Here is a 24131-nt window from a genome sequence, read left to right as displayed (position 1 = left end):
TGACTGCTACATGAGTATTTAGACACAGGATACTATGTAACCCCTCCAGCACTCCATTGTAAGATGGAGTGTGCTGGGTCGTGGAATTTGGAAAGTCTAGTAAAGTCAATTTCACTTTACATTTTCTGGGAAACTGTAGTTTATCTCAGAGAAGGTATTTAAACCTCTGGGAAGTTTAAAAGACATCTCTGTGTCACTGCACCGAGGATGCTGTGTGACACACATGAAAAGATGATGCCTATGAGTTTATCTAAAACTCCATAATCAAAGAATACAAATGTAAAACACACTTCAAATTTCATGAAAGAGTGGGGAAAAAAGGCTCACACTCTTTCCAGGTAAAAAAAATCAAGTCCTCAAAAATCCAGCAAAGTTGCTGGGGGTCTCTAAGGTGAAGGAAAAAGTCACCAGTAAACCAGAGAAAATCTGGCGCCACTCCAGGACCGCATCTGACCTGGTGCTCCTCAAGGAACTTTGAGCAACCCGCTGACAACTAATTAACACAGCCAAGGCCTCCTACTATCAGAACACCATAGCAGAAACCGACAACAAAAGCAAAGCACTCTTCAAAGCGGTCACGCACTGCTTCAATCCACTAACCGCCCCTGCCATACCACACTCCATCGAAAAATCCTCTGCCATCAACACTTTCTTCATCAACAAAATCAGCAAGATTTGCCGGCACATAGACACCAGCTCTGCATCCACAGACCCAACTCACGTCCCTCCTCACAAAATCTCCACACCCTGGACAACATTCAAGACACTCTTGACAGAGGACCTGGTAGTAACCCTGGCCACCCTAAAAAATCCATATCGTATACAGACGACATCCTCCCAGCATCCATCCTCAAGACCCTCCCCGCCGAAGCTCTCCTCCTCTACCCGAAGATCATCAACAGCTCCCTAACTCAAGGCACCTTCCCATCGACCCTAAAAACAGGACAAATCTCCCTCTACTAAAGAAACCCACTCTGGATCCCGACAACCTAGGTAACTATCGCCCCTTTATCCATCTTACCTTCCAAGGTAAGATCATCGAGAAAGCGGTAGCCACACAACTGCAGCAACCCAGCGAGACCAACGATCTCATCCAAACCTACAAATCCAGCCTCATACCCAGATGCATCACGAGCCATACAGGTGGTCGACAACACCCTCAACATCCTTGACGACACCCATCCCCGCTTCCTGGTTATACTCAACCTCTCGGCTGCTTTCGACACAGTAGACCACCAGGCACTTACGGACACCCTACATTGACGCATGGGAATCAACAACCTTGTCCTATGTTGGTTTAGGTCCTACCTCGCCAACCGCCAGCAGTTTGTTCAGATGGACTCCTCTAGATCGCCAATGCTACCCATCATCTGTGGAGTCCTGCAGGGTTCCATTCTGTCCCAAGTGATCTTCAATCTATACATGGAGCTGCTGGGAGCCCTCCTAGGCACACACAACATCCACATCCACCAATACAACGAAGACACACAGCTGTACCTCAAGATCGACTCCATCAAGGTCATCCACAGGCTCAAAACCTGCCTCTCGCTGATCCAGTATTGGATGTCCAATGCATACTTGAAGTTCAACCCCTCCAAGACCAAATTCCTACTCCTCACCAACAACACCAAACACCCAGACATACAGACCTGGCTATCAACCATGAATGCTGAGGGCCTCGCACCCAAGCTAACCTCCTGTTCCAAGTCCCTCGGGTTCCCCATCGACAAACACCTCTTCTTCAAGACACACATAGCTAAGAAAACACAGGCAGCTTGATTTCAGCTCTCCCTCCTGCAGAAAGACAAGCTCTTCCTCCCTGCGGACAGCTTTAGATCAACCGTTCAAACACTGGTCCTATCCCTCCTGCATGGAGGCAATGCACTCCTTGAAGGCCTCCCGTCGTCCGCACTTGTGCCCCTGAGAAGTGTTCTGCACATGGCTGCACGCCTCATCAAGGGTCTACGCAGATACGACCACATCACCTGCCCTTAATTGACCTTCACTGGCTTCCACTGCACGCACAAATCACCTTCAAGTGTTGCTACATCATCTATAAGGCAGTCACCCTCAAGTTACCCAGCTAACTTGCAGAGGAACTCAGCATCTCTGGCGGACAGCGCACCACCAGTAGCCAGGACACGTGCAGACTTGAAATCTGCCGTTGCAAAAAGGAAAGGACCAGAAAACAAGCCTTCTCTGCCTATGCCCCAAGACTATGGAAACTCCTCCCCTTCAGAATCCGACTCAGCCCCATGCACCTACAATTCAGAAAATAACTCAAGACCCACCTCTTCAGGGACTTTCTCCTCCTCAACACCTAGGCCATCACATCGCCCCTTGTGCCACCTGTTTCGCTAGACGCCGTTCGCCCACCACCGAGTACAGCTGTACCCCTCCCCTGTGCCCCTCTGTATCCTACCCCTGCTGTATATCTGTTCTGTTCTTACCTCTGAAAAGTACTACGTTATGCATCTGTACTATTGTATACCTCTGTAAAGTGCTCCCTTGCTCTTGAAGCTCTGTCAGCGCTAAATAAATACCATAATAATAATAATAATAATAATAGGAATTTTACAATCTGCATGGGAGAAACTGGATACAAGGTATAAGAAGTAACAAATGTGTGAAGCTCAGCGGTGTCAAGTATGACTGTGTCAAACCCTGCTGAGTCTGGATAGCAGGTGTGGAGGCTTGTGTCTGCTTGGTGGAAAATATTTGACCTTTTCACATTTGACCAAATTTATTTTGCACTTTATTTGGTCGAAAATTCGAGGGGAATCATCCAAACATGAGACGGAAAGGGGACAGGATGTAAGAGTAAGGACACAATGGGGCCCTTAGCCCCCTTCCCATCACAGCTAAAAAGAAGCTAAGTCCGACTTGATAAAGGGACTGAGCGTTGAGCGTGGGGAGGGAGTGGTGGACATTTGTGGGCTCGTAGCCTTTGCCCCACCATACTGGTAAATACTGGAAAGTTTTATTGCATTGCTCCTTGCAACAGGGTCTGTTTCAATCCGTGTTCCGCAGGGTGTCCCAAATGTATGGCAGAAAGGGGGACTAAGGAATAAGAGTACCGTTGTCACTAAGGTGAGTACAGTTTTTGTTTTTAAAATAGATTTTGAGTTTTTAAATAATGCTTCCTTTTTTGTCAAAGAAACAATAAACAGAAATTGAACCCTAGACCACTGGTGTGCTTGCAATTACACCTTACAAAACTTCTATCAAATGTTTATACCTGAAACAGATAATAGAAACAAATCATTGAAACGAAAGAACAGAACATAGAACACTGTCCCTGTAATTGCTTGTCTGTACTATAAACATGGACACTTTCTGAGTCAGAGTAAATGTGTACAGGACCACTTCTTAGGATTGAAAATATCTTTCAAATGAGACCTTAGAGGAATTCAAATCCACCCATAAATAACAGATATTGGAGATGTTATGTGTTGCCTGCTGGCTGTGTTGATGACATCATCAGTACTAGACTAGAGTGACACCATGGACATTATTCATTTATATCTCGTTTCTGATGACACCAAACCAGTCCCACGTTTTCCCCACAAAAAATGCCACACATGTTTTTTCTACAAATGCCCCTGTACTAACCTTTGAATTTCATGAAAACTGTTTTACAAAAGGCAGATAAAGAATAAAGGTTTTTGTAACGTTTTGCCGAGTCGAAAGCTTGTTAGAGTGAAAAACGACTTTGGAATTCACGCTAGTTCTTACGTGACAATTGGATCTGAAACGTAAATTAATAATTGCTTAATTATTTAGTGGGTGATTTTGCAGGTAAAAAAATTATTTAAATGTTCACTTGATCAGTTCTGACAAAAAGTAACCTCTGTTGGGAATGCGATTTCTCAATAACTAATGTGCTAGGCTTCTTTCCTCATCCAGTAATATGCCTTATTTTCTTTCAGCCACCTTCAGTCCAGGGTGCGCGTTCTGGTCGACGGAAGCCTCCTGCTCCAGCAAGTTATCCCAGAGGACTCTGGAAAATACACCTGTGTCCCAAGCAATGGAATCCTCAAGCCTCCTTCCGCCTCAGCCTACCTCACTGTGCTGCGTAAGAATTTACCTAAAACATGGCTGGAGAAGCAGGATTGCATTTTGGGAGGTGGTAGCTTGGCAGTGCAGGCACCAGCCCTGTAAAATGAGAATATAATCCTGGGTTCTTCACTGAAAATTGATGAAGCAGCATCTAAATTATTCTTAATTAATGAGCTGTTCATCACTTGTGTCTAGGGCGAAGGGTTTCCCTGCACAATATTCTGCATAAATAATGAAAATTGCTTTGTGCATAGACAGACTACCCCCATATATCTTTGCCAATAATCATGTGTCCTGTGCTGCTTGACTTCATAATGTGCTACCTTTGCTGCAAGTGAAACACTCTCTCCTGCAAGACTCCATGTTGTAGCATTCATGAATCTACCAATCACAAGAATTACATCAGATCAGAATTTACATAGACGGCCAAGCATGTTCAATTAGCCTCAGTACCATCAAATCCAATCCCCCAACAAAGGACTAGAAAGTGCCTTTAGTAAGTAAAGAAGAGAAGAGGGGAGGGGAGGGGAGTTAAGCGAGAGACAGGAATTTGATGCTTTCTTGCACTACGTTCTTCTCTTTAAGCCATACAACCTCTGTGTCCTAATGCCAGGAGTTCCAGTGGTGACCTCAGAGACCTCAGTGTTAATGATATTACCATGTTTTAGCAGAGGCACCAATCCTGGCACCCACAGCACTGATCAGCGACATGCTTACAGGGACATGTGTAGAGACACTTTAGGGTGTGTTCTCCTAATTCGTTGGCAAATTCCACATATTCCCTCTACTGCTTTGCTCTTACTTTCTTGTTTCCTACCATCCCTCTTTCTTGGTTGCTTCTTATTGTTCCCCCTTCATGGATCTTCTTCATCTCTTCTTCTGCATCCCCTCACAGTGGGCATCTTCTGCCTCGTTTTTACATCTGAATTCTCTCTTCTGCTTGAATATGTTTTTCATATTTGCCTGCTTCCTCTTTGCCAAGGTTCTCTCCCTCCACTTATCAGCATCCCGAGGGGCAGGCTCTACTTTGGCTCATGTCCCTCAAAATTCATCTCTTTTTCACGTTTTTTGCTGATGATATTTTCCATCTACTTCTTTTCGCTCATAGACCCATCCACCTTCGTTGGTGCATGTGTGGTCCTTCTCTCCTCGTTATTGTCTCCCATGGGCTCTCCCTCTGCTAGTTTTCATCCTCATGGTTGTACTTCCCCTGTAGTTCTTATCTAGTTTCTGACCTTCATGGTTCTCTGCCTCTTTCACCCTATTCCTCTCTTATTGTAACTTGCCCTATTGTTCCTCCTCTGAATACCGTCATGTGCATGGCCATCCCTCGCGGTCTCTCCACTCACGTACTGCTCTCCAGCCCTTGTTGCATGGCCATGTTTCTCCACCTTTTCCTATCCTACATTGTTTCTCACCTTGGTGCTCTCAGACCTCTTATTTGCTTCTTCTGGACCTTCATGGCCCTTAGGTCTCTTTACCACACTCATTTCTCTAGTCCTTGTGCCTCTTTGTCCTTTGTCTCCTTGCCTTCTCCTTGTCCCTTTTGTTCATTCTGCTTGTGGTTCCCCTAACCCATTACTCCCTAATTCTCCTTCTTTTCTCTGCCGATCCATTGGTAAGGTACTTTTAGAGCAGGAAAAACAGCTGCAGTGGCAAGTGGAAGATGAGGTGTAGGCGCTTGTCCACTACTGTCTTCCTTTTGGACAGGCCCAGCCTTAAATGGTTAAATGCCTCTGCTGGGTTGGTGACACATTGGTGGTTCATTCAGTGCATTTCTTTTCCTGCCACTACAGACCCTGCTAAAGTGACCGCCATGCCACTCGACACATATTTGCCAATCGGGATGCAAGGGGTGTTGAAGTGCCCGGTGAGAGCGAACCCTCCACTTCTGTTTGTCAACTGGACTAAAGATGGGCAACCACTGGATCTGCGCAAGGTGAGTCCCTGGAATCATTCCATGCTGGTCAAAAGACTCAAAGCTTTTGTCATCCATCCTCAGCCTTCACCCCCATTCTGTCTCTTTTTTCTTTTCTTCCAAATGTTTCTTCTCCCTGTCCCAAAGTGCTTTTTTTCACTGCCTGTTCTTTCCTATTTCTCTTCGCTAAGGGTATTTTTGCGGCATGAGCCTATTACAGGGCCACATTATGTGCATGTTCTTTCTATCTAGTGCTTAGATGTGGAGTAGTTTTAAAACATTGTCAAAACGAGTGTTAGGGGTAAGTTACCTGCCCTTCCTGTTTTCTTCTTATGTGCCCATTTCTGCACTACATTCCGCGCCCTACGGTTATTACCTGAAAACACTAATTCCTTCACTTTACCTAATTTTAGAGCTTCAGGTAGACTTTTTTCAAGAATTGTTTGTAATGTCCATTTGATCCACCTTTGCTGCTGACATGCACTGGTCTGCTGTTGCCTAAATGGTGAATATTCACTAACTGGGCGTGATAGTCCACCATTGCATGCAGCCAATGTGCAAAGTCAGGAAAAAAAGGGCATCTGAATGAGCGTACATGTGGTGTGCTCATTCAGATGCCCTTTGAGAATTGGGCGTACCTCACTAGCTCATCTCCTCACTTGCACAAAAAAAGGTTTGAGAATCTGGCCCATTGTGTCCTGATATGTGTGTTTTAGGATCCTAACTTAACTATTTCTATCTGTGAAAGTTTTCTTTCAAAATGGGGCACCCACATACCCTTAAGCATCCTTCTAACCCCCCTTTCATATTCATATTGCTTTGAACCGTACTCGTCTTTGATAGCAGTTTTTCCCATTGCCTTTCTTGTTTTTCTTTATTATTTTTATGCTGCGCTCTGATCAACGATTGGTGGATATAGAGAGTCCAGCTCAGGTTTTTTAGGCTGTCTGCGTTTTTAGCTTAGTTATTTCCCATAAACTATTCCCTCACCTCCTTATTTTCAACTGTTGCATTGTGTTTTGGTAGTGAGAGAGAGAGAGAGAGAGTGTGTTGCAAAAGGAGAAACCCCAGACTGACACAAGTGCACCTCAATGATTCTTCTTCTTGCAGGTGACTTGTGAAAAGTATAGGTTAAGCAAGAGTGATCGCTTCAAGATTACAACTTGCAGGGATACATGAGCTGGTACTCTGAATTTGATTGGCTGTGCCGCAGTGTTCCAGTAAACAAAGGGACTGATTCGCTAAGAAATGACCTGTAGTACCTTTGACTTGCGTAGGGTGTACTCCTAGAGAGAGACTATTTAATTTCCAAAGAACGTGCCAGGATTAAGGCATACTTACTCGTGAGCCACTCCTGGAAACAGAACAGTATGTCAATAGTAAGTCAGAGTTATTACCAACACCGCTTTTGTGCCCCAAATAGGCTCTCTCAAGGAATAACTCAGAGTTGCTTATAGTTACGTCTTTGTGAATTGGCCCCGTAGTGAGCAAGATGGATTGGCTCCTGGGCATTATGAGGAATTCTTTTTTCAGAAGATCACATTCCTGGTGTTTCAATATAAGCGTTTACAGGTCAAAGATGACAAAGGAGAAAAAGCTTATCCTTAAATACATAAAGGCCAGACATATAAAGCCCGCAATATTCATTTGGTCAGAGAATAGGCTGTCAAAGAAGTTAGGATGTTGTGGGCCTTTTGCTGAAGGTGTGGCGGCCTTACGGTCTTAGCCTCTGTTTGTGGGGAATCATATCTTTCCATTGCAGACTACAGCAGATAACATTTCCTCACTCTTTGCACTGTCACAATGCTGAGTGGAGATCAAATAGACGAATGGACCCAGATGGCTTTATTTGTAAAAAATAACAGGACATATTCTCCTTGGGTCTTTGAAGGGGCAGACCAGTTGGCTGTTCCACAGGTTGCAAATAGGGCAAACAAATAGCAGGATGGCTTCTCATTGAGTGTTATACAAGGCAAGCAATAAGTGAAAGTGCCAGTCCCTTTTTCCAACTATCCACATGACAGTCACTCACAGTCTTGGGTGTTTTGCCAGCAGTCACATAGTTATTGTTGTCTTATTTCCTTACCAGCTCAGAGTGAGCCTAGTCCAGGGGCTGCAACCTGATGCATTTGGTCCTATGCAATCTAATAGCTGGAAATAACATTGAGGGTGACTTGATTTTTTCTTTAAAGGCACTAAAAACCCTTCCCAATGTATTTTTGTACTGGTGCAATTATATAAACAAAATCCAGTCTTGAATATTTGGGGAAAGTGTTGGATAGTGCCTTTAAAAAAATATTGAGTCAACCTCGATGTTATTTCCAGCGATTATACCACTGGATACCGATGCACTCCAGGTTCAGGTAACTGGTGGTAGGAAGGCCAGTGTCACCCAACATAGCCTTCCTCAGTTTCTGCCCCATTCTTTATTAAGTTAGTTAGTGTTGAAACCCTGCGTCATGAGTATCCCATCTCGTAGGGTCTCATAGGACCAATGTCCTTCAGTGTTTAATACCGGGAATGCATCCTGGTGGTCTCTCTACAGAGGCAATGTATTAGGCCCAGTTCTCCTTTTCCTATTTGGCTGCTTCGGCTAGTTGCTCAAAGTTGTGGAAGAAGGCCTCCAGGTTGTTGCATGTTGCAAACGTTTGCAGTGCTTTATGTGGAGTTGGGGCTTATGGGATGGGTAACCGCCACATTTAGCTGGTTAAGGATGATCAGTTGTCCCATTAACAAATTGCCCAGAATATTCTCAAGGTGGGCAGGCAGTCCTCAGGCTATCTCTTTTCTAGTGTTAGGAGCCATGAGTTCTATCTGATCTGCCTGCATCAGAGTTGATTCTTGCAGAGACAGGAGAACCTCCCCGGTCTCTTTGCCATCGGACAGATTGTGTGGACCTTCTTCGCTCTCTGAATTCTTGATGGACCGCCTCAAATTCAAGCTAATGGTCTTAGCTGCTGGGGCATAAATTGGGAGTGCCCTTAGGGTTTACTCCTCCGGGTTTGAAGGATGATGGTCCACCTTGATCTTGAGCCTTCTTCCAGGTTGATGGAAGAATGGAAATTTGCACTGGCCACCCCATTGCTGGTGTGTGGCTTTTATTGAGCAGTCTAAAGTCTGTGGCATTGTTGCCTACGAGCACTGCTGAAAATGTAGATCCAAAGAGAATGAAGACGCCCCTGAATTTGGGAGATACCTCTTTCTAGAAGGACCCCCCTTCGTCTTTAGACTGGACCCCAGTATTCTTCTTCTCAGCTGTCATTTTCACTATGATGGGGTAGCCCCATAGTCTTGGCTTATTGATCCAACTTCTGACACCATATGTCACGGAGCTGAGACGCATAACCTAGATGGTAACTCAAAGGGTTTTTATTTGTAAGCAGCAAGAAAAGGGGGTTCAACTCAAACAAATAACAAGACGTCGTCTTGGGTTGTACCCAGGCCAAACAATTTGCTGGATGGTTTTTCTTCGGGGTTGAAAACAGGGGGATCATAGAAGCAGGGTGTCTTCTCCTCGAGTTGAAAACAAGCCAAACAATAATTCACTTTCTGGTCTCAAAGACTGGGCCCCTCTGTCCGGTAATCCACAGGAATAGCAGTCTCTCACACTCTGGGGTGTTTCCTTTCAAACACTCCTGGCTCACGGTGCGGCTAGTCCAGTGGCCACACCCTGATGTACTCCAGGTATGAGTGATGTGAGGGGTCAGAAATGAGAGGCGGACACAAAGTTGTAATATTCTCATTGTCAGACATCTTTATTAAACAGAAGTAGGTTGGATAAACGCCTCTCTGAGCCTATCCTAAAATCTAATGTGGCCCTCACACCAGAAACAAGCAACTAAGGGGTGCAAGGAAATGTCTCTGACTTATGTTTAGTAAAAAGTGTTTAGAACCAAAATATAAAAAATCCAACAGAAAATGTTTTCCACGAGAAACCCTTGGATACAGAGAGTGGTTCCCTTCCCCTGGATATTTTAGGTAGGATGGCATCAGTGTCTCTTTCGAATAACAGTTTCTTAGTTCTTTACACTAGATTCAAGACGTTTTTGTTCAAACAATACATTTCCTGATATCCAACACTTGCTTGCTCTCTTTGTACTGGATTCACAAAGTTGCTATGTACACAAACGTTCTTGTTCATATAATACATTCCACAATAAGCTTTCTTTCTTTGTCTTCTCTTGTATTTTAGCAGATTGCCTGGTGTACTCCTTTACCAGAAATCCTCTTGTGAGCTGTTCAGATCTCCTGGTATTCTCCCCTGCCAGATATCTTGTCACAGTGTTAAGCCTTTGTATAACTCCAAGAGCCTGGTGTATCTACCTATCAGGACTTCTTTCATGTACTTCTTAATTTCCCAGGTATACGTCTCTGCCAGGTATTTTGTAACATGGTGAAGCTTTCCTGTACAATCTTGGGTGGAACTCCTGCTGTTCTCCCCTGCCAGGTATCGTCCCACAGCTTTAGACTTTTCTTTACAACTTTGGTGGATTTGCCTGGTATACTCCTCTGCCAGGAATCCTCTTGTGGGCTCTTCGGATCCCCTGGTATACTACTCTGCCAGGTTTCTTCCCACAGTTTTAAAGTTCTAATACAGTTTCAAAATGCCTGGTATCTTTAGTTGGCAGGTTTACTTTTTATGCACTTCCTAAATCCTCTGGTATACTCCCCTGCCAGGAATCCTTGCTCTGGGGTCCTGCAAGACCCCCTGGTGTACTTCCCTGCCAGGTATCCTTCCCCAAATGTCAACTACCTGGTGTATTCCTTTTGCCAGGACTTCTCATCATTGGTTTCACTGTCCTTTTTCACTATGCAACAGTCATCTCAACGTTGTTGTCCTTCAATATGTTTACTTATGGTAACACTTGCTCCAGCTTTCCCCCACATTGACATTTAATGCATAAATGTTCATTCAGGGTTTAGTGCTGCACTGTATATTGTCAGTATTCATATATTCTTCCTTTTGGGCATTGCTTTAACATTGGGTTTTGTTTGTATTTAAACAATCTTGGCATTTGCACTTTGCCTTGTCTTCCTTCAAATAATTCACATACTTTTTCTGCATTCACATGCTGACGTTGAGCACCCGGGGTCCCCAGCAACTTTAGGTGAACGCACCAGGTCTTCTTTGTGCCTCTGATGCGGTTCGCGTCTTGGTGGGTCGATTCCTTCATCTGTTCTCCAGCTTTGAGTGTGTGAACGTCCCTCTAGCTGTCCGTGTGGCTCAGCGGTTACAGGCCCGCTTGCCTCTTCGGTCCGGGTACAGAATTGCTGTCCAGAGTTTCTGCTTTGCTCCCAGTGCCGCCGGGATATTCCGTGCTCATCTGTCTCTCCTCCAGCACCGGCAGCCTTCTCGGATCCTGTCTGCTTTGCGTCTGTTAGCCCCCAGCTGGGATCTGACATCCTCTCCAGCACTCTCACTCCCCACAGTGCAGCTTCTGATTTTGAAGGTCCTGTGTACTTCAGGGTTTTGAAAACAACTAGTCTGCTTGTGGTTCCTTGAACTCTTGTCGATTGCATCAACTTCTTCCTCCTTTTCTTCGTCTCAGCACTTGAGGCTTTATGGGAGCTGGAGTCCATATGCTATTGGATTTCTGAAATGATGTTGTTCAAATCGTTTTGTACAAAGAAACATCAGAAACAGGAGATGTTATATGTGTTATGTTTGTTTGTGTTATAAATGGGATTTGACTAGAGTAACAAAAAGGCAGTGGTTTCTGGTTTTTACAATGGGGAGGGGGATTTGTGGGATGACAACAAGCCATCAAGTACTTTGGTATTATAAGGTCTTCAGGAGGAAGGGGAGAATACTGCGTCTCGTCTGATTGAGTCACCACCTCCCCCCGACAGCTGTCTCCTCCCATGTGATCCTTTCACATATCATTTATTCAGCCCAAATTGGGCACTCTTCACTTTGCCACATGCTCAGTTGCTGCATGGAGCTCCATCCACTTCGGAAAGGCAGATCCTTTTCCATCATGGCCGACGTGGAATCCTTTGCCGGCTGAACCTCTGCAGCAACGCCTTGTGGACTGCCCGATTGGCTGTGACATGTTCTAAGAGCACATCTGGTCCGGGAGCTGGCAGGCGACACCGGCCCCCTCAAAGGGCCATCCATAAGGGCCTGTATTACCCCTGTCCAGGCCTGGAGATGGCCTGCATCTGTTAAACGTTACTGCCACCTCAAACTGCGACTCCGGATCAGCTCTCCGCACTGAGTGGGTAAGACTCTCCTGCCTCTCTTCCCATCCTCATCACTATTGGGTGCTCCTTTTCAGGACCCCCCTCTTGTTCGCCCTGTTTTCGCCTGGAATGCACTCCCCCTGTCGTGGCCTCCCTTGTCCTCTGCTTCACTACTGAATTACCGGCATTGGCTGCAACTCTCCCTTCCCTCTTCCTCCTGCTGTTTCCTTGTCCCTCCCCTCCTGAGTGCCCATTGCGCTTGGCTGGTTCCACTCTGCTCTCTTGGCGTCATCTTCCACACCCATACACTCTGGCCTGACCTGTCTACGGACCACTTCCTGCATCGTGTTACAGACAATGGGGGTCATTCCGAGGTTGGAGGTAAGGCAAAAACGATGCCAGTAAAGGATTTCCTCAAGGGAACTGGACACAGGACTGGCATGTCCCTGTGTTGGTCCTTGGCCAGATTGCTGAGGTGTGTCGGTCTCACCTGAGTCACTAAAGGAGACCTGGGGGGTTAGAGTAGGCTTCAGGGGTGTGCACGACTTCAAATGTGTCGTCCTCTGTCGCTCCACAGATGGAATAGGGGCTGTCGGCAACTTCGAGGGGGCCCTGGCTGCCACCTCCCCAGCCACACTCGACTCCTCAGACTGCAGCGTTGGGCATGTGTCTGCAGCCAGTGCAGGGAGGGGTTGGGGTGGGGGTGGTGCACCCTCCACGGGCCTTGCTGGAGCCGGTGGTGTTCGTCCAGGTGTTGTCTTCCTCGCTGGGATACGGCAGCCCCTGCCTTGGCCCCTGGAAGTGCTGGGTCGGTTGCTCTCCTGCTCCTCGCTGTCATGCTCACTGCCTGTGGGGGTGGAAGAGAGGGACGGCATGAGTGATGATTTGAGAGCCAGCATTTATGCATGGCTCCAATAGCACATTCAGATATTTGTGGGTTATCGGCATTTGGGTAGGGAACGGCACATCATTCAATACTTGGGTGGTAAATGCATGCATATGTCGGTGTCACTCCTGTTGGCCGGGTACTGTGCTGTCTAACGTGCACACTGTTTACGTCAACTGCCCTGTGTGCCTCATGGAATGGGCCACTTTGTGTGGTATGTGTCATATAGGTTACGGCCTTGAACCTGGCACTAGCTTGGGTCTCACTTGCTTCGGCATGATTTACAGGGGGTGGGGTTGTGGACGACCATGCCGTGACTCCTTGGCCAGACCTTAGCAGTGACTTTCATAACATTGGTGTTGGCAGTATTGACTTTGAACAATCACCTCCATCAGCGGATGACATTCCACCGCACTCCATTTCTCCGACCCCTTCAATGGATTCGCAGCCTATCATGGCCGCACATGTCTCCTCCCACGGCATGAGTTTCATGGGCGAACCTGGGCCTCCTCCAGTCTCCAAGGCCGGGCTTCTATTCGCAGAGAGGATGCTCCGCACCCTCAGCCGCAGGTTGTCCCACCATTTGTGGCTGCCTTTGTGGTGCGGGGGGTGCTGCCCACAGCGCTAACCTTCTGCGCCACTAGTGCCCAGATGTCTTTTTTTTTTTTAGCACCACCACCCTCCGCATTTCATTGCTGTAAACAGTTCCAGCATGCTCATGGAGGGTATCCATGAGCATTTGCAGTTCGTCAGGGCTGAACCGCTCCTTTCGGAGGCAGACAGCTCCCTTTTTTGGCGCTTTGTGCATTCCTCGGTAGTATTGGTAACTTTCCGGTATGTCAGCAGTGTGCCAGGGGTCCTGTCCGGTGAGGATGGCAATGGATTGTGTTTTTAAAGATGGCCGCTGTGCTCCTTCCAGTTCCTGTGCGATGATGCTACTTCCAGTTCTGCATTTTAACGGTGACCGTAAATAACGGTGACTGCTATTTACGGTCACCACTAATGCCGCGTTGCTCTAAGGCGGTAGTGTTCGCTACGGTGCGGTTCATGCCGGTATGGGGTTTTTCAGGCGTTTTTGCAGCATGCCGCTACCTTAATTACCGGCATGGCGCAAAGCTCTTGCCCGCGAACTCGTAATAGTGCGCTTTTAGCAGTCTATTGCCAGCTCGGACACGCTATTTGCGCCATGCCGGTAATGGACGGTACTTACCTCCAAACTCGGAATGAGGGCCTTTGACTCTATCTGTTCCTGGATTTTCTGCTGCATCGCTGCAATCGCCTCACCCGCCGTATCACAACTCCCTGATTTCCCTGTCTTTCTGATATTCAAATCTGCGTGTTATTGCCACTACTGCTGTCTCTCGAATGTAGGCTTTTCCGGTTTTCCTTGATAGTCTAATCTGTGCCTTTTGCAATTTTCGGCTGTACCTTACGTTTGGCTTTTTTATTTCTGGATTCCTTTAAACCCAAAACCTTGTGTTACTGCTACTGCTGCTGGATCCTAAACCATGTTTTTGCTTATTTTCATGAAATTCATTTTGCGTGTTTTTGCAACTGCTATTTTGTTAGAAATTAGCTCTTTCCTTGTCTGCCCTCTTTTCAGTTCCCTTCACCTTTCCTTATAACTCACTTGTAGTACCTGCCTCTGCTGCACTGCAATCTTGCCCCTTTTTCCCTACTCACTTGGCCTGTTTGTAACATTGCTGTGTGGTCTAGTTGCTGTCATGCTCTGCAGTTCCTTTCTTTCTCCCTGTCTTCTCTCCGCATTCTCCCTCAATGGTGCTCTCAATCTCCCCTATCTTCTCTAATTGCTATTCTATCACCTATGCTATCCCTCTGTCTTAGTCTGGAAGGGAAAAGCTCAACAAGGACTGCCAGGTCTCCAACCCAGGCCTGCCCAACATGGACATCTATGTTAGCGCTTCCTCCAGGCAGACTTTCACCGACATACTCGTCATTCCTGCTCCTAACCTATTGACTCCCCACATGGTCTCTACACTTTCCCCTTTCTCTTCCTCTCCTATTAATAGCAACACCCTTTGGGAGGTACTCTTAGCATCCTTCCTGTCTTCCAGGGTCTTCATTAATGTCTACCTAAATGGCACTGTCATGGGTGAGGGCTCTCAGCCCAACCTCCTCCTTCTCGATAGGTGTCTTCTGTCTCTTCTCAACTTCCTCCCCTCTCCTTTCACTCTTCCTACCACACTCCCTCCAGCCCCTCTGCCACCTACGACGAGTGTACCACACTCCTGTGCCCCTCCTCGGAAGACCTTCAAGAGCGGCAACCTGCTCCACTTAGCTACCATCAACTCTCGCTCTGCTTTCAAACACCCCTCCGACATCTGCCACCTCCCTGAAGATCTTGACCTTGATGTCCTCGCTCTCACCAAGGCATGGTTCACAGCCAGCTCTGTCACAAGCTTTGACACGCTCCTCCCTAAGGGCTACAATATCCTCTCTAAACCCAGGCTTAACCGGCCTGGTGGTGGAGTGGCCCTGATCTTCCCTGAGTGGGTTCCTGCTACCATAATACCCACCCAGGCCTATTCCTCTTTCGAATGCCTTGTCTGCATGCTTGCTGTCTCTCCTGGCTTCTCCTTGATTATAGCCAGCATCTACAGGCCCCCTGGCCAGATCTCCCAATTCCTCTCTGAATGGGCTGACCTCACCTCTGCTCTCCTGGCCTCCTCCAAGCTTCTCCTCCTCAGATACTTCAGTATTCACCTCAACTACTCTGATGCTGGCTCTTCCGCAATCTCTATGACTGTCTCCCTCTCCATTCTTTCCTCTGGGCCGACGCACACAGCTGGACACACCTTGGACGCTCTCATCTCTTCTGGCTTCCCCATCTCCAACCCTCTCATCACTCCTCTCGCCTGGTCCGATCATTCCATCCTCTCCTCTCACCTGGACCTCCTTGGTCCCCTGTCTAAACTCCGACCCACACTGCCAGCCTCCTTCTCAGTCATTCGACATATGAAGCGAGTGTCAGCTACCGCCTTTGCAGCCACCTTCACTCCCCCTCCTCCTCCTGCCTCTGACCCTCACTGAGACACACTCCTTATTAAACTTAATTTCTCCATCTCCAATACCTTGGATATCCTTGTCCATGTCATGAGTATCCGCATGAAGCCTACCTCCAAGTGCAACTCTTGGTATGACACCGACCTGGCCTCTCTGAAATGCAAGTGCAGAGCAGCTGAGAGGAGGTGGCAGGCTTTGAGTTCATCCTCTGACAAACTGGCCTGCCGCCTTCTCCAAAGGCAATACAGAAGCTCCATCTGCTCTAAGAAGAGGGCCTTTATCCAAGCCTGCATCTCTGTGGCCTCCAAAAACATGGCTGAGCTTTTCAAAATCTGCAAGGAACTCGCCAACCCTACTGCAGTCTCCACCTCTCTGCTCCCTACCCTGGCCCTCTGCACTTCTCTGGCCTCTCACTTCATTTCTAAAACTCAGGACATCCTTTCCTCTTTCCTTTACTTCCCACCCCTCTCCCTCACCTGCTCTGAGGCCTCCCTTGGCCTACCCCTCCTCCCACCTTCTACTCTTCTCTTTTTCTCCCATTTCACCTGATGATGTCTTGATACAAGTCTGCTCTATGAAATTCTCATCTAAACAGGTGCTCCCCCCCTCCTCCAGAATTATCAAGGACAATCGTCTCCTTTGCCCCAGCTTTGGCTGATTTTTGCAATCCCTCCTTTGCCACTGAATCCTTCCCCTCACTCCTCAAGCACTACCTTGTGCACCCTCTCCTCAAAAAACCTTCTGCCGACCCTTACTGACCAGCCAACTACCACCCCATCTCCGCTATCCCTTACCTGGGTAAACTCCTGGAGAAACTTGCCATGTCCCAGCTTATCTACCGCACTGAAGCTGTTGGTTGCCTCCACGACGGCCAGTCTGGCTTCATAGCTGCCAGAGGCACATGAACTGCTCTCTTGAACACCTGTGAGGACCTTCACACTGATCTCGATTCTAATCCTCCTTCCATCCTCATCCTTCTTGACATTTCCTCTGCTTTTGATACGGTCAACCGTGCCACCCTTATAAATCGGCTATTACTGACCTGGCTGTGGCCTGGCTGACCTCCTTCCTCTCCGACCGACCCTCCCAGGTTCAACTGGGCCCTTTCCTCTCCTCCATCTCACTCTCCACCTGGTGTCCCCCAGGGTTCTATCCTTTCGCCCTGGCCTTTCAACATCTACCTTGCCCCTTTAGCCCACTTGATCACCACCTTCTCTCCTAACTTCCAGTGTTATGCAGACAGCACACAGCTCTCCCTCAAGCGTCCCTCCTCTGCCTCCTCCACTTCCTCACTCATTCCTGACTGCCAACCGAGATCCTCCTCATAGGGACCCCTGCTCCCTCCTTCCCTTCAGCTTTCTGGCCACCGTCCATGGGCCCACTCGCCTCACCGTCCTGTGAAGCAGAAAACCTTGGTGTCATTCTTTAACTCCTCTCTATCCTTCTCTACACACTTCATGGACCTTGCCAAGAAGGCCCACTTTCAGCGGCACCTCCTCAGTGGCATTCCCCCTTTCCTCACCTTCCCCCAGAAACTCAATGTCTCCAGAGCTCTCGTTCTCTCCAGGCTTGATTACTGCAACAGCCTCTTCATCAATCTGCCTAACTCCTTTCTTCGCTCTCTTAAACTAATCCAGAAGAGGACTGTGAGACTTATCCTTGGCCTCACGCCCAGGTACTGCATCTCTCCTGCCTTGAAATCTCTCCACTGGATCCCTGTGGCTGCGAGATCAAGTTCAAGTCCCTCTGCATCATCCACTTTCTGGGGCTTGGGACCCTGTTACATCCAACTCCTGCTCCCTAAATACCTCCCTGCTAGAGCCCTTCGGTCATCTAGCTCTAACTCACTGCAGATCAGACGCTTTTCCAAGCAGCGAGAGGGGGGTAGAGATCTACAGGTGCCTCCCTGCAGGTGCCTCCCCTCTGTAATGGCCTCCCTGCCTCTATCAGACTTGAGACGGATCTCCTTAAGTTCCGAAAACTTCTCAAGACCTTCCTTTTCTTAGGTTCCTTCCTTTTCCCCGTCCCTTGCTATTCCCCCCTTCCATCACTGACTGACTGCCTGTTTCCTTATGAGTCTTACAGGGCACCAGGCCCCCCTGAGCCGAGTACTCCTGCACTTGGTCTCCCTATTCCCCCCTGGCCCTGCACTTGCCCCTCCCCCCCCGCACACTTCCCTGGCTGGACCAGCACCAATCTAGCCCTTACAGCCCCTTTTCTCGCACTTAACTCTTGGCCCATCCTCCCCCATGCCTTCTATTCCTTTCCCTCCAATGGGCTCCCCTTGGCTCTCACCCTCTCACCCTCTGACCTGCATTTCGCCCTCCCCCTGCACATCTCATTACTGCACTTGCACAATCTCAATGTTACAAGGCCTAGTAGGATTGTTTCTTTTTTGTCCCCTGACCCTCCCGCCCCCTGTCTTGCTGCGCCTTGAAACACTTGTGTATAGGCGCATTATACATGACCAATAAATACAAATTAAAAATATATATATTTTTCAGGATTTTGGAATCTGCTTAGATCACATGCTGTGCATAGGCTCACACCTAGTGGAAGCTGCAGAGTATTACAGTTGTTTTCGAAACTCAAAAAGGGACGTCGACAGGGCGTGCTAGTAATGCTATCCCTAGTGTGACGTCCACTGTACCCATGATCCCTCACGCGTCGAGGTCCCTCAGATTTTTATTTTCCACCATTCTAGACGGACGCGTATAGCCGAGTTCCGTTCGGCGTAAAGCCATTGACTATTCAATTATCGATAGTATTTCTTTCTATCCTTTCACCGACCTCCGAAACATCATGCCGGTGAAGACCGAGAAACTGCCCGTTGAAGAATACTGCGACGGACCGTTCGGCCTTGGAAGGCTGCTGCCCCGTGCCTCGGCCCAGATAGTAGGGAGAGAGGGGGGAGGTCATTTTAGGATGTATATGCCCCCCTCCCTACACTTTGTTTGCCCAGCTGCCATAGCCTGTAATTATGGAAAATACCCCTTTTAAATTCTGCCCCGAGTGTAATCGCAAATTCCTGTGGGTAGACAAACATTTAGTATGTAACTTGTGTCTCCCAAGAGACCACGTCGAAACGTCTTGTCGAGCGTGCAGGCTCTTTAAGCCAAAGACGTTAAAGGACCGCTCCACGAAACGCTGGGCCCACTACGCCAGGCAGCTTGAGGCCATGGAGGTAGAAGGTGCCTTTAGAACGGCGAGGGCGACGTGGTAGCTGGAGCTACCCAAGCGCAGGTCCCCGACCCCGTAGGACAGGCCGGCGGCCATGTTGTGGGGACTACACCCGGTGGCGGTAGCGCTACAAAGACACACACCACTAAGCACATAAACCCAGGTCGAGACTCGACACATGGGTCGAGTGATTGACAACGTTCGACACCCAGGGAAAGGTCCGCTGAGTCCCGGTCCTCTGGGCAATCTCGCTCGAGATCGCCACACGACAGGGCCCAACTGTCGAAAGACGGCTAGTGTGTCGCACGTAAAACTCCCTCCGAAGGTCGATCGTCCGTGGACGAAGCCTCTGACCTACCCGCATCCGAAAATCGATGCTCGGCGTCAGATATAGTACTAGGCCCCAAAAGGGCGGTTAATCACACCTCTGGGCACCAGGAGAGAGGGGGGGGGGGGTGGGAGACATCACAAAAAATTCTCTAAAACTCCTCATAAGGACAAGAGCCCTCTTAGGGATAAAACCCATCAGAAGGAGAAACCTAGAGAATCTACGCCTTTCTCCAGCATTGGATCTTTCATGGATTCACATGCTTAGAATATTCCCTGTCGTCAGACTGGGACCCCTCGGTACACATATATAGCCTTTTCCAATAGGAAAACTTCCGACACTTTTGTGTCCTATCTACGTCCTTTTAGGACCCGCCTACGCATGCTCCGTAGGCCGTCCCCGTATAAGAGGCCCGCCCCCGCGGTTCCCCTTCAGATTTCAACCGTCTCCAAAGTAGTGGGATCTCCTTGCGTTGTCTTACTAGTTTGTACAAGATTGCATTACTGGAATTTGAGTACAGAAAATGTCCTCCGTGTCAGGAAAAGCGCTGTTCCGCCCATGCGCGACGTGCGGCTTGAAAAAAGTTTACGAGGGGGACGGACATATGGATTGTATATATTGCCTCCACCCTCATCATTCGGCGGATAACTGCGACATATGCAAAGGGTTTTCTCAAAAAACCCTCAAAGACCGCAGTCGACGACTGGTGGCATGGCTGAATGATGGAGCGGGGGCATACCCCCCTTCGGAGGTAGGCTCCACACAATCGGCGAAAACATCACGCCGGGCTACCTCTACGGAACCACCGGCGAAGAAATCTCGACCGACGGAAAAAGAGTCGTCTGGAAGTCACTCAACTAGAGACTCCTCGTCAAAGAAATCATCTTCATCAAAAAAGCATGAAAAGGAAAGGAAATCCTCCTCGGGCAATCATCATAGATCGACCACGAGTCGAGAGTCGAGTAAAAGCAAGCCAAGTGTGGAAAAGGCGGGACCGCCAAAACCACCTGCTAAGTCACCGTCATCGAGGGCGGCCCAGTCATCGGCCTCCACGCTGCCACTTACGCAGGTGGCATCCACCGTCCCACCGACAACGACGTCGACGATGGACTCGTCGACGGGGGTTCTACAGGAGGCCTGAAGTTTTTGATCCGATCCCCCCGGATACTTTACTACAAGAACAGGCTGTGTTGCTGTCCTCGGAGGACGAGAATGAGAGAATAGCTGGCCCAGCAGACCTAGGGCTACGAGTGGCTGACAAGTCGTCGACGAGGGGATCCGTTATACCGGTATCTGCCCCTCTTCTCAATCCTCAATCTGTTTTGTCGTTGGAAATTCTGTCCACGCTTCAGTCGTTGTTACAGTCGTTGGACCAGAGACTACCTCCCTCAGGCAAACCTGCCACAGTCACCCATCGACGAGCCGGGCCCGACTCGTCAACCGACGCACCTACGCACACCAATCTCAGCACTGGCACAAGAGGAAGGTGAGCTGCCTTTTTTGGAGTCTGACAGGGGAGCCATGTCGGATATCTCATCATCCCCCTCCAGGGATCCAACCTGGGAGTCAGAGGTGGAGTTGGAAACCCCTAGAAGCCCAGCTCACCCGTCCCCTCCGGACGACATTGCGTCATTCCATTCTATGATGGAGAAGGCATGCAAAGAATTTGGTTTGTCCCAGGAAGAACAGAAAAAGGACTGTTTTTTGTTCGACCACATGGGTAAGAGAAGGAGGTCTGTGCTCTCGATACCAATACTAGACCATGTATGGAAGGAGGGGTTGCAGACAATGCGTCACCCGTTTTCAGAGCCGGCAGTGAAAGGACGCCTGGACAAAAAGTTTAAGGCTCCAGAGTCTACCCCCAAGTGTTTATCCTCCCAACCAACGCCAGACTTGGTGGTGTCGGCGGCAGCGGCGAGGAAGGCGAAGGCCCAGCACAAGTGCATGACTCCTCCTGAGAACGAAGCAAGACGCCAAGATGTCTTTGGCAAAAAAGTGCTATCCGTGGGAGCGACCACAGTAAAGGCCGCAAACTCTCTGGCAATTGTTGCCAGATACGATAGGGAGATGTGGCACAGGCTAGCTCCGTTGCTTGATCATCTTCCGGAAGAGCATAGGAAGGCAGCGATGTTACTCGTCCGAGAAGGTGAGGAAGCCTCAAATCACGCAATAAACATCGCGGTGGACCTCGCTGAGTCAGGCTTCAAGCAAGTCAATAATGGGGTCGTATTATGTCGACAGTCATGGCTTAAGTGTACCTACTTCAGGCCAGAAGTACAATACAAAGTTTTAGATATGCCCTTTGAGGGAGACCTTCTTTTCGGTGAGAAGGTGGACGAAGCCCTAAAGGGAATGAAAGAGGACTCGGACACGGCACGTTCATTGGGTGCCCTCCAGAGTGGCAGAAACTACAAGTCTTTTCGTCCCTTTAGAGGGGCTTCAGGTAATTCAAGATTATTTGCATCTGGAGACAGATCCTTTGGCAGATCAGCTTACCCCTCCCAGGGATACAGACGTGCCTCCCAAACGGCAAACCGTCGCCGGAACTTCCAGACTTCCAGGAAAAGACCATCATATCCGTCGCCGTCGAGAGACAAGCAAAATAAAGATCAGCAGTGACATACAACACACCGTTCTGGGGGGGAAGAGTTTCAGCATATGTCGACGAATGGGAACGAATAACGACGGATCAATGGGTGCTGGATACTATAAGAAACGGACACTCTCTACAATTCAAACACAGCCCTCCGCAAATTCCACCTGCGTTCACAGCTCATTCCCATCTGAAGATACTGCAACAAGAGGTAACACTCATGTTAGCAAAGGGCGTGATAGAATTAGTTCCAACATCACAGAGAGGTCAAGGAGTCTACTCAAGATATTTCGTCGTAAAAAAGCCGAACGGCAAATGGCGTCCCATTTTAGACTTACGCGATCTCAACAAGTCTTTAAAGAGCCTAAAATTCAAGATGCTCACTCTGCAGGAAGTGATCTGCGCCGTTCTAGAGGGGGATTTTCTAGCGTCCCTGGATTTACAGGACGCATATTTCCATATTCCAATGTGTCGGAAACACAGGAAATTCCTAAGATTTGTAATAGGACGGACTCACTACCAATTCATGGTTCTTCCTTTTGGGCTCAAGACCCCCCAGAACGTTCACGAAATACCTGGCTCCAGTAGCGGCCTGGCTAAGGAAGCAAGGCCACCATGTATACCCATACCTCGACGACTGGCTGGTAAGGGGATCCTCCCCAGCGTCGACCAACACAAGTTTACAAGCCACCATGCAGCTTCTACAACAGCTGGGATTCGCCATAAACTTCGAAAAATCCTCTCTGCAGCCATCGAGATCGCTGGTATTCCTGGGGGCACAGTTTGAGACCCAGTTAGGGCTAGTGAAACCTTCTCTCGACAGAACCTCAAGACTCAATCAACAAGCATGCCGACTACGGCGAAACACCAAGATCTCAGTGAGAAAATACGTTTCGGTCCTAGGGGCCATGGCATCCTGCATCCATCTGGTGGAAAACTGTCGCCTATTCATGAGGCCAGTCCAGGAATTCCTCGGGGACCGATGGACGCAGGCTCAAGGATCGTGGTCAGACAAGATAACCATCGATGACGACAAGCTGTTTCGGACCCTTCAGTGGTGGCAGAGTTTCCACAATCTGAACAACGGCGTACCCCTACAGGAGCCGGAGTTTCAGTGAACCATAGTCACGGATGCGTCCCTAACCGGATGGGGAGCTCACATGGGTGCTCTCCAAACGCAAGGTCGCTGGTCTCCATCGGAGTCACTCCTACACATAAACGTGTTAGAGCTCAGAGCAGTACGATGGGCCTTGAAGGCATTCCTACCACACATCAAGGACTCGCGAGTACGAATACTGACCGACAATACAACGGCCATGTTTTATCTGAGGAAACAAGGAGGGACGCGATCAAGAACTCTTTCCATAGAAGCCCAGAAAACATGGCATTGGGCATTAAAGCACGAAATTTCCATCGTGGCTCATCACCTTCCAGGAGTGAGGAACTCCCAAGCAGACTCCCTCAGCAGAAGCATGGCCCAGATACACGAGTGGGAAATGGACACAGTTCACCTGATGAAAGTGTTCGAGAAATGGGGTCCCCCCCCTCTGGACGCCTTCGCGACCAAAGACAACAAGAAATGCGAGCAATTCGCAAGCAGATGGCCTCAAGAGGGCTCCAGGGGGGAGGCATTCTCCTTCCCATGGACGGACATGTTCCTCTATGCTTTTCCCCCGTTCCCCCTCATACGGAGGACAATACAGTGGATACGCAGATACAATTGCCGGGTAATTCTAGTGACACCATACTGGCCAAGGCAACCGTGGATCTCCGACCTGCTTCACCTGTCGCTGGAACATCCCATAGGGTTTCCAAAAGCCCCGAACCTACTATCCCGGGACAAAGGCACAGTGTGGCATCACGACCCGGACAGTCTCAACCTTACAGCCTGGCTCCTGACTTTTCGGAGTTCGGTGCTTTAGACGTTTCGGAGGATTGTCAAAAAATTCTGCAGGCGGCT

The 24131-nt window shown here is 48.6% G+C and overlaps 1 protein-coding gene across 3 annotated transcripts in view; it reads left to right on the top strand.

The window, feature by feature from the left end:
- IGSF9 (immunoglobulin superfamily member 9) overlaps nt 1-24131 on the top strand; it is a 665024-nt gene that overhangs the window by 420070 nt on the left and 220823 nt on the right. For all 3 annotated transcript variants that reach the window (XM_069604696.1, XM_069604697.1, XM_069604695.1), the window contains exons 8-9: nt 3930-4075; nt 5856-5998. In XM_069604696.1, coding sequence (XP_069460797.1) covers nt 3930-4075; nt 5856-5998 — 289 coding nt within the window. The remainder of the gene's footprint in view (nt 1-3929; nt 4076-5855; nt 5999-24131) is intronic.

The sequence above is a fragment of the Ambystoma mexicanum genome, chromosome 1p (genome assembly GCF_040938575.1).
Source record: "Ambystoma mexicanum isolate Mex_15411 chromosome 1p, UKY_AmexF1_1, whole genome shotgun sequence".
NCBI classification, from domain to species: domain Eukaryota; kingdom Metazoa; phylum Chordata; class Amphibia; order Caudata; family Ambystomatidae; genus Ambystoma; species Ambystoma mexicanum.
The sequence above is the reverse complement of the archived record's forward strand: the minus strand, read 5'-3'. Positions and strand labels throughout refer to the sequence as shown.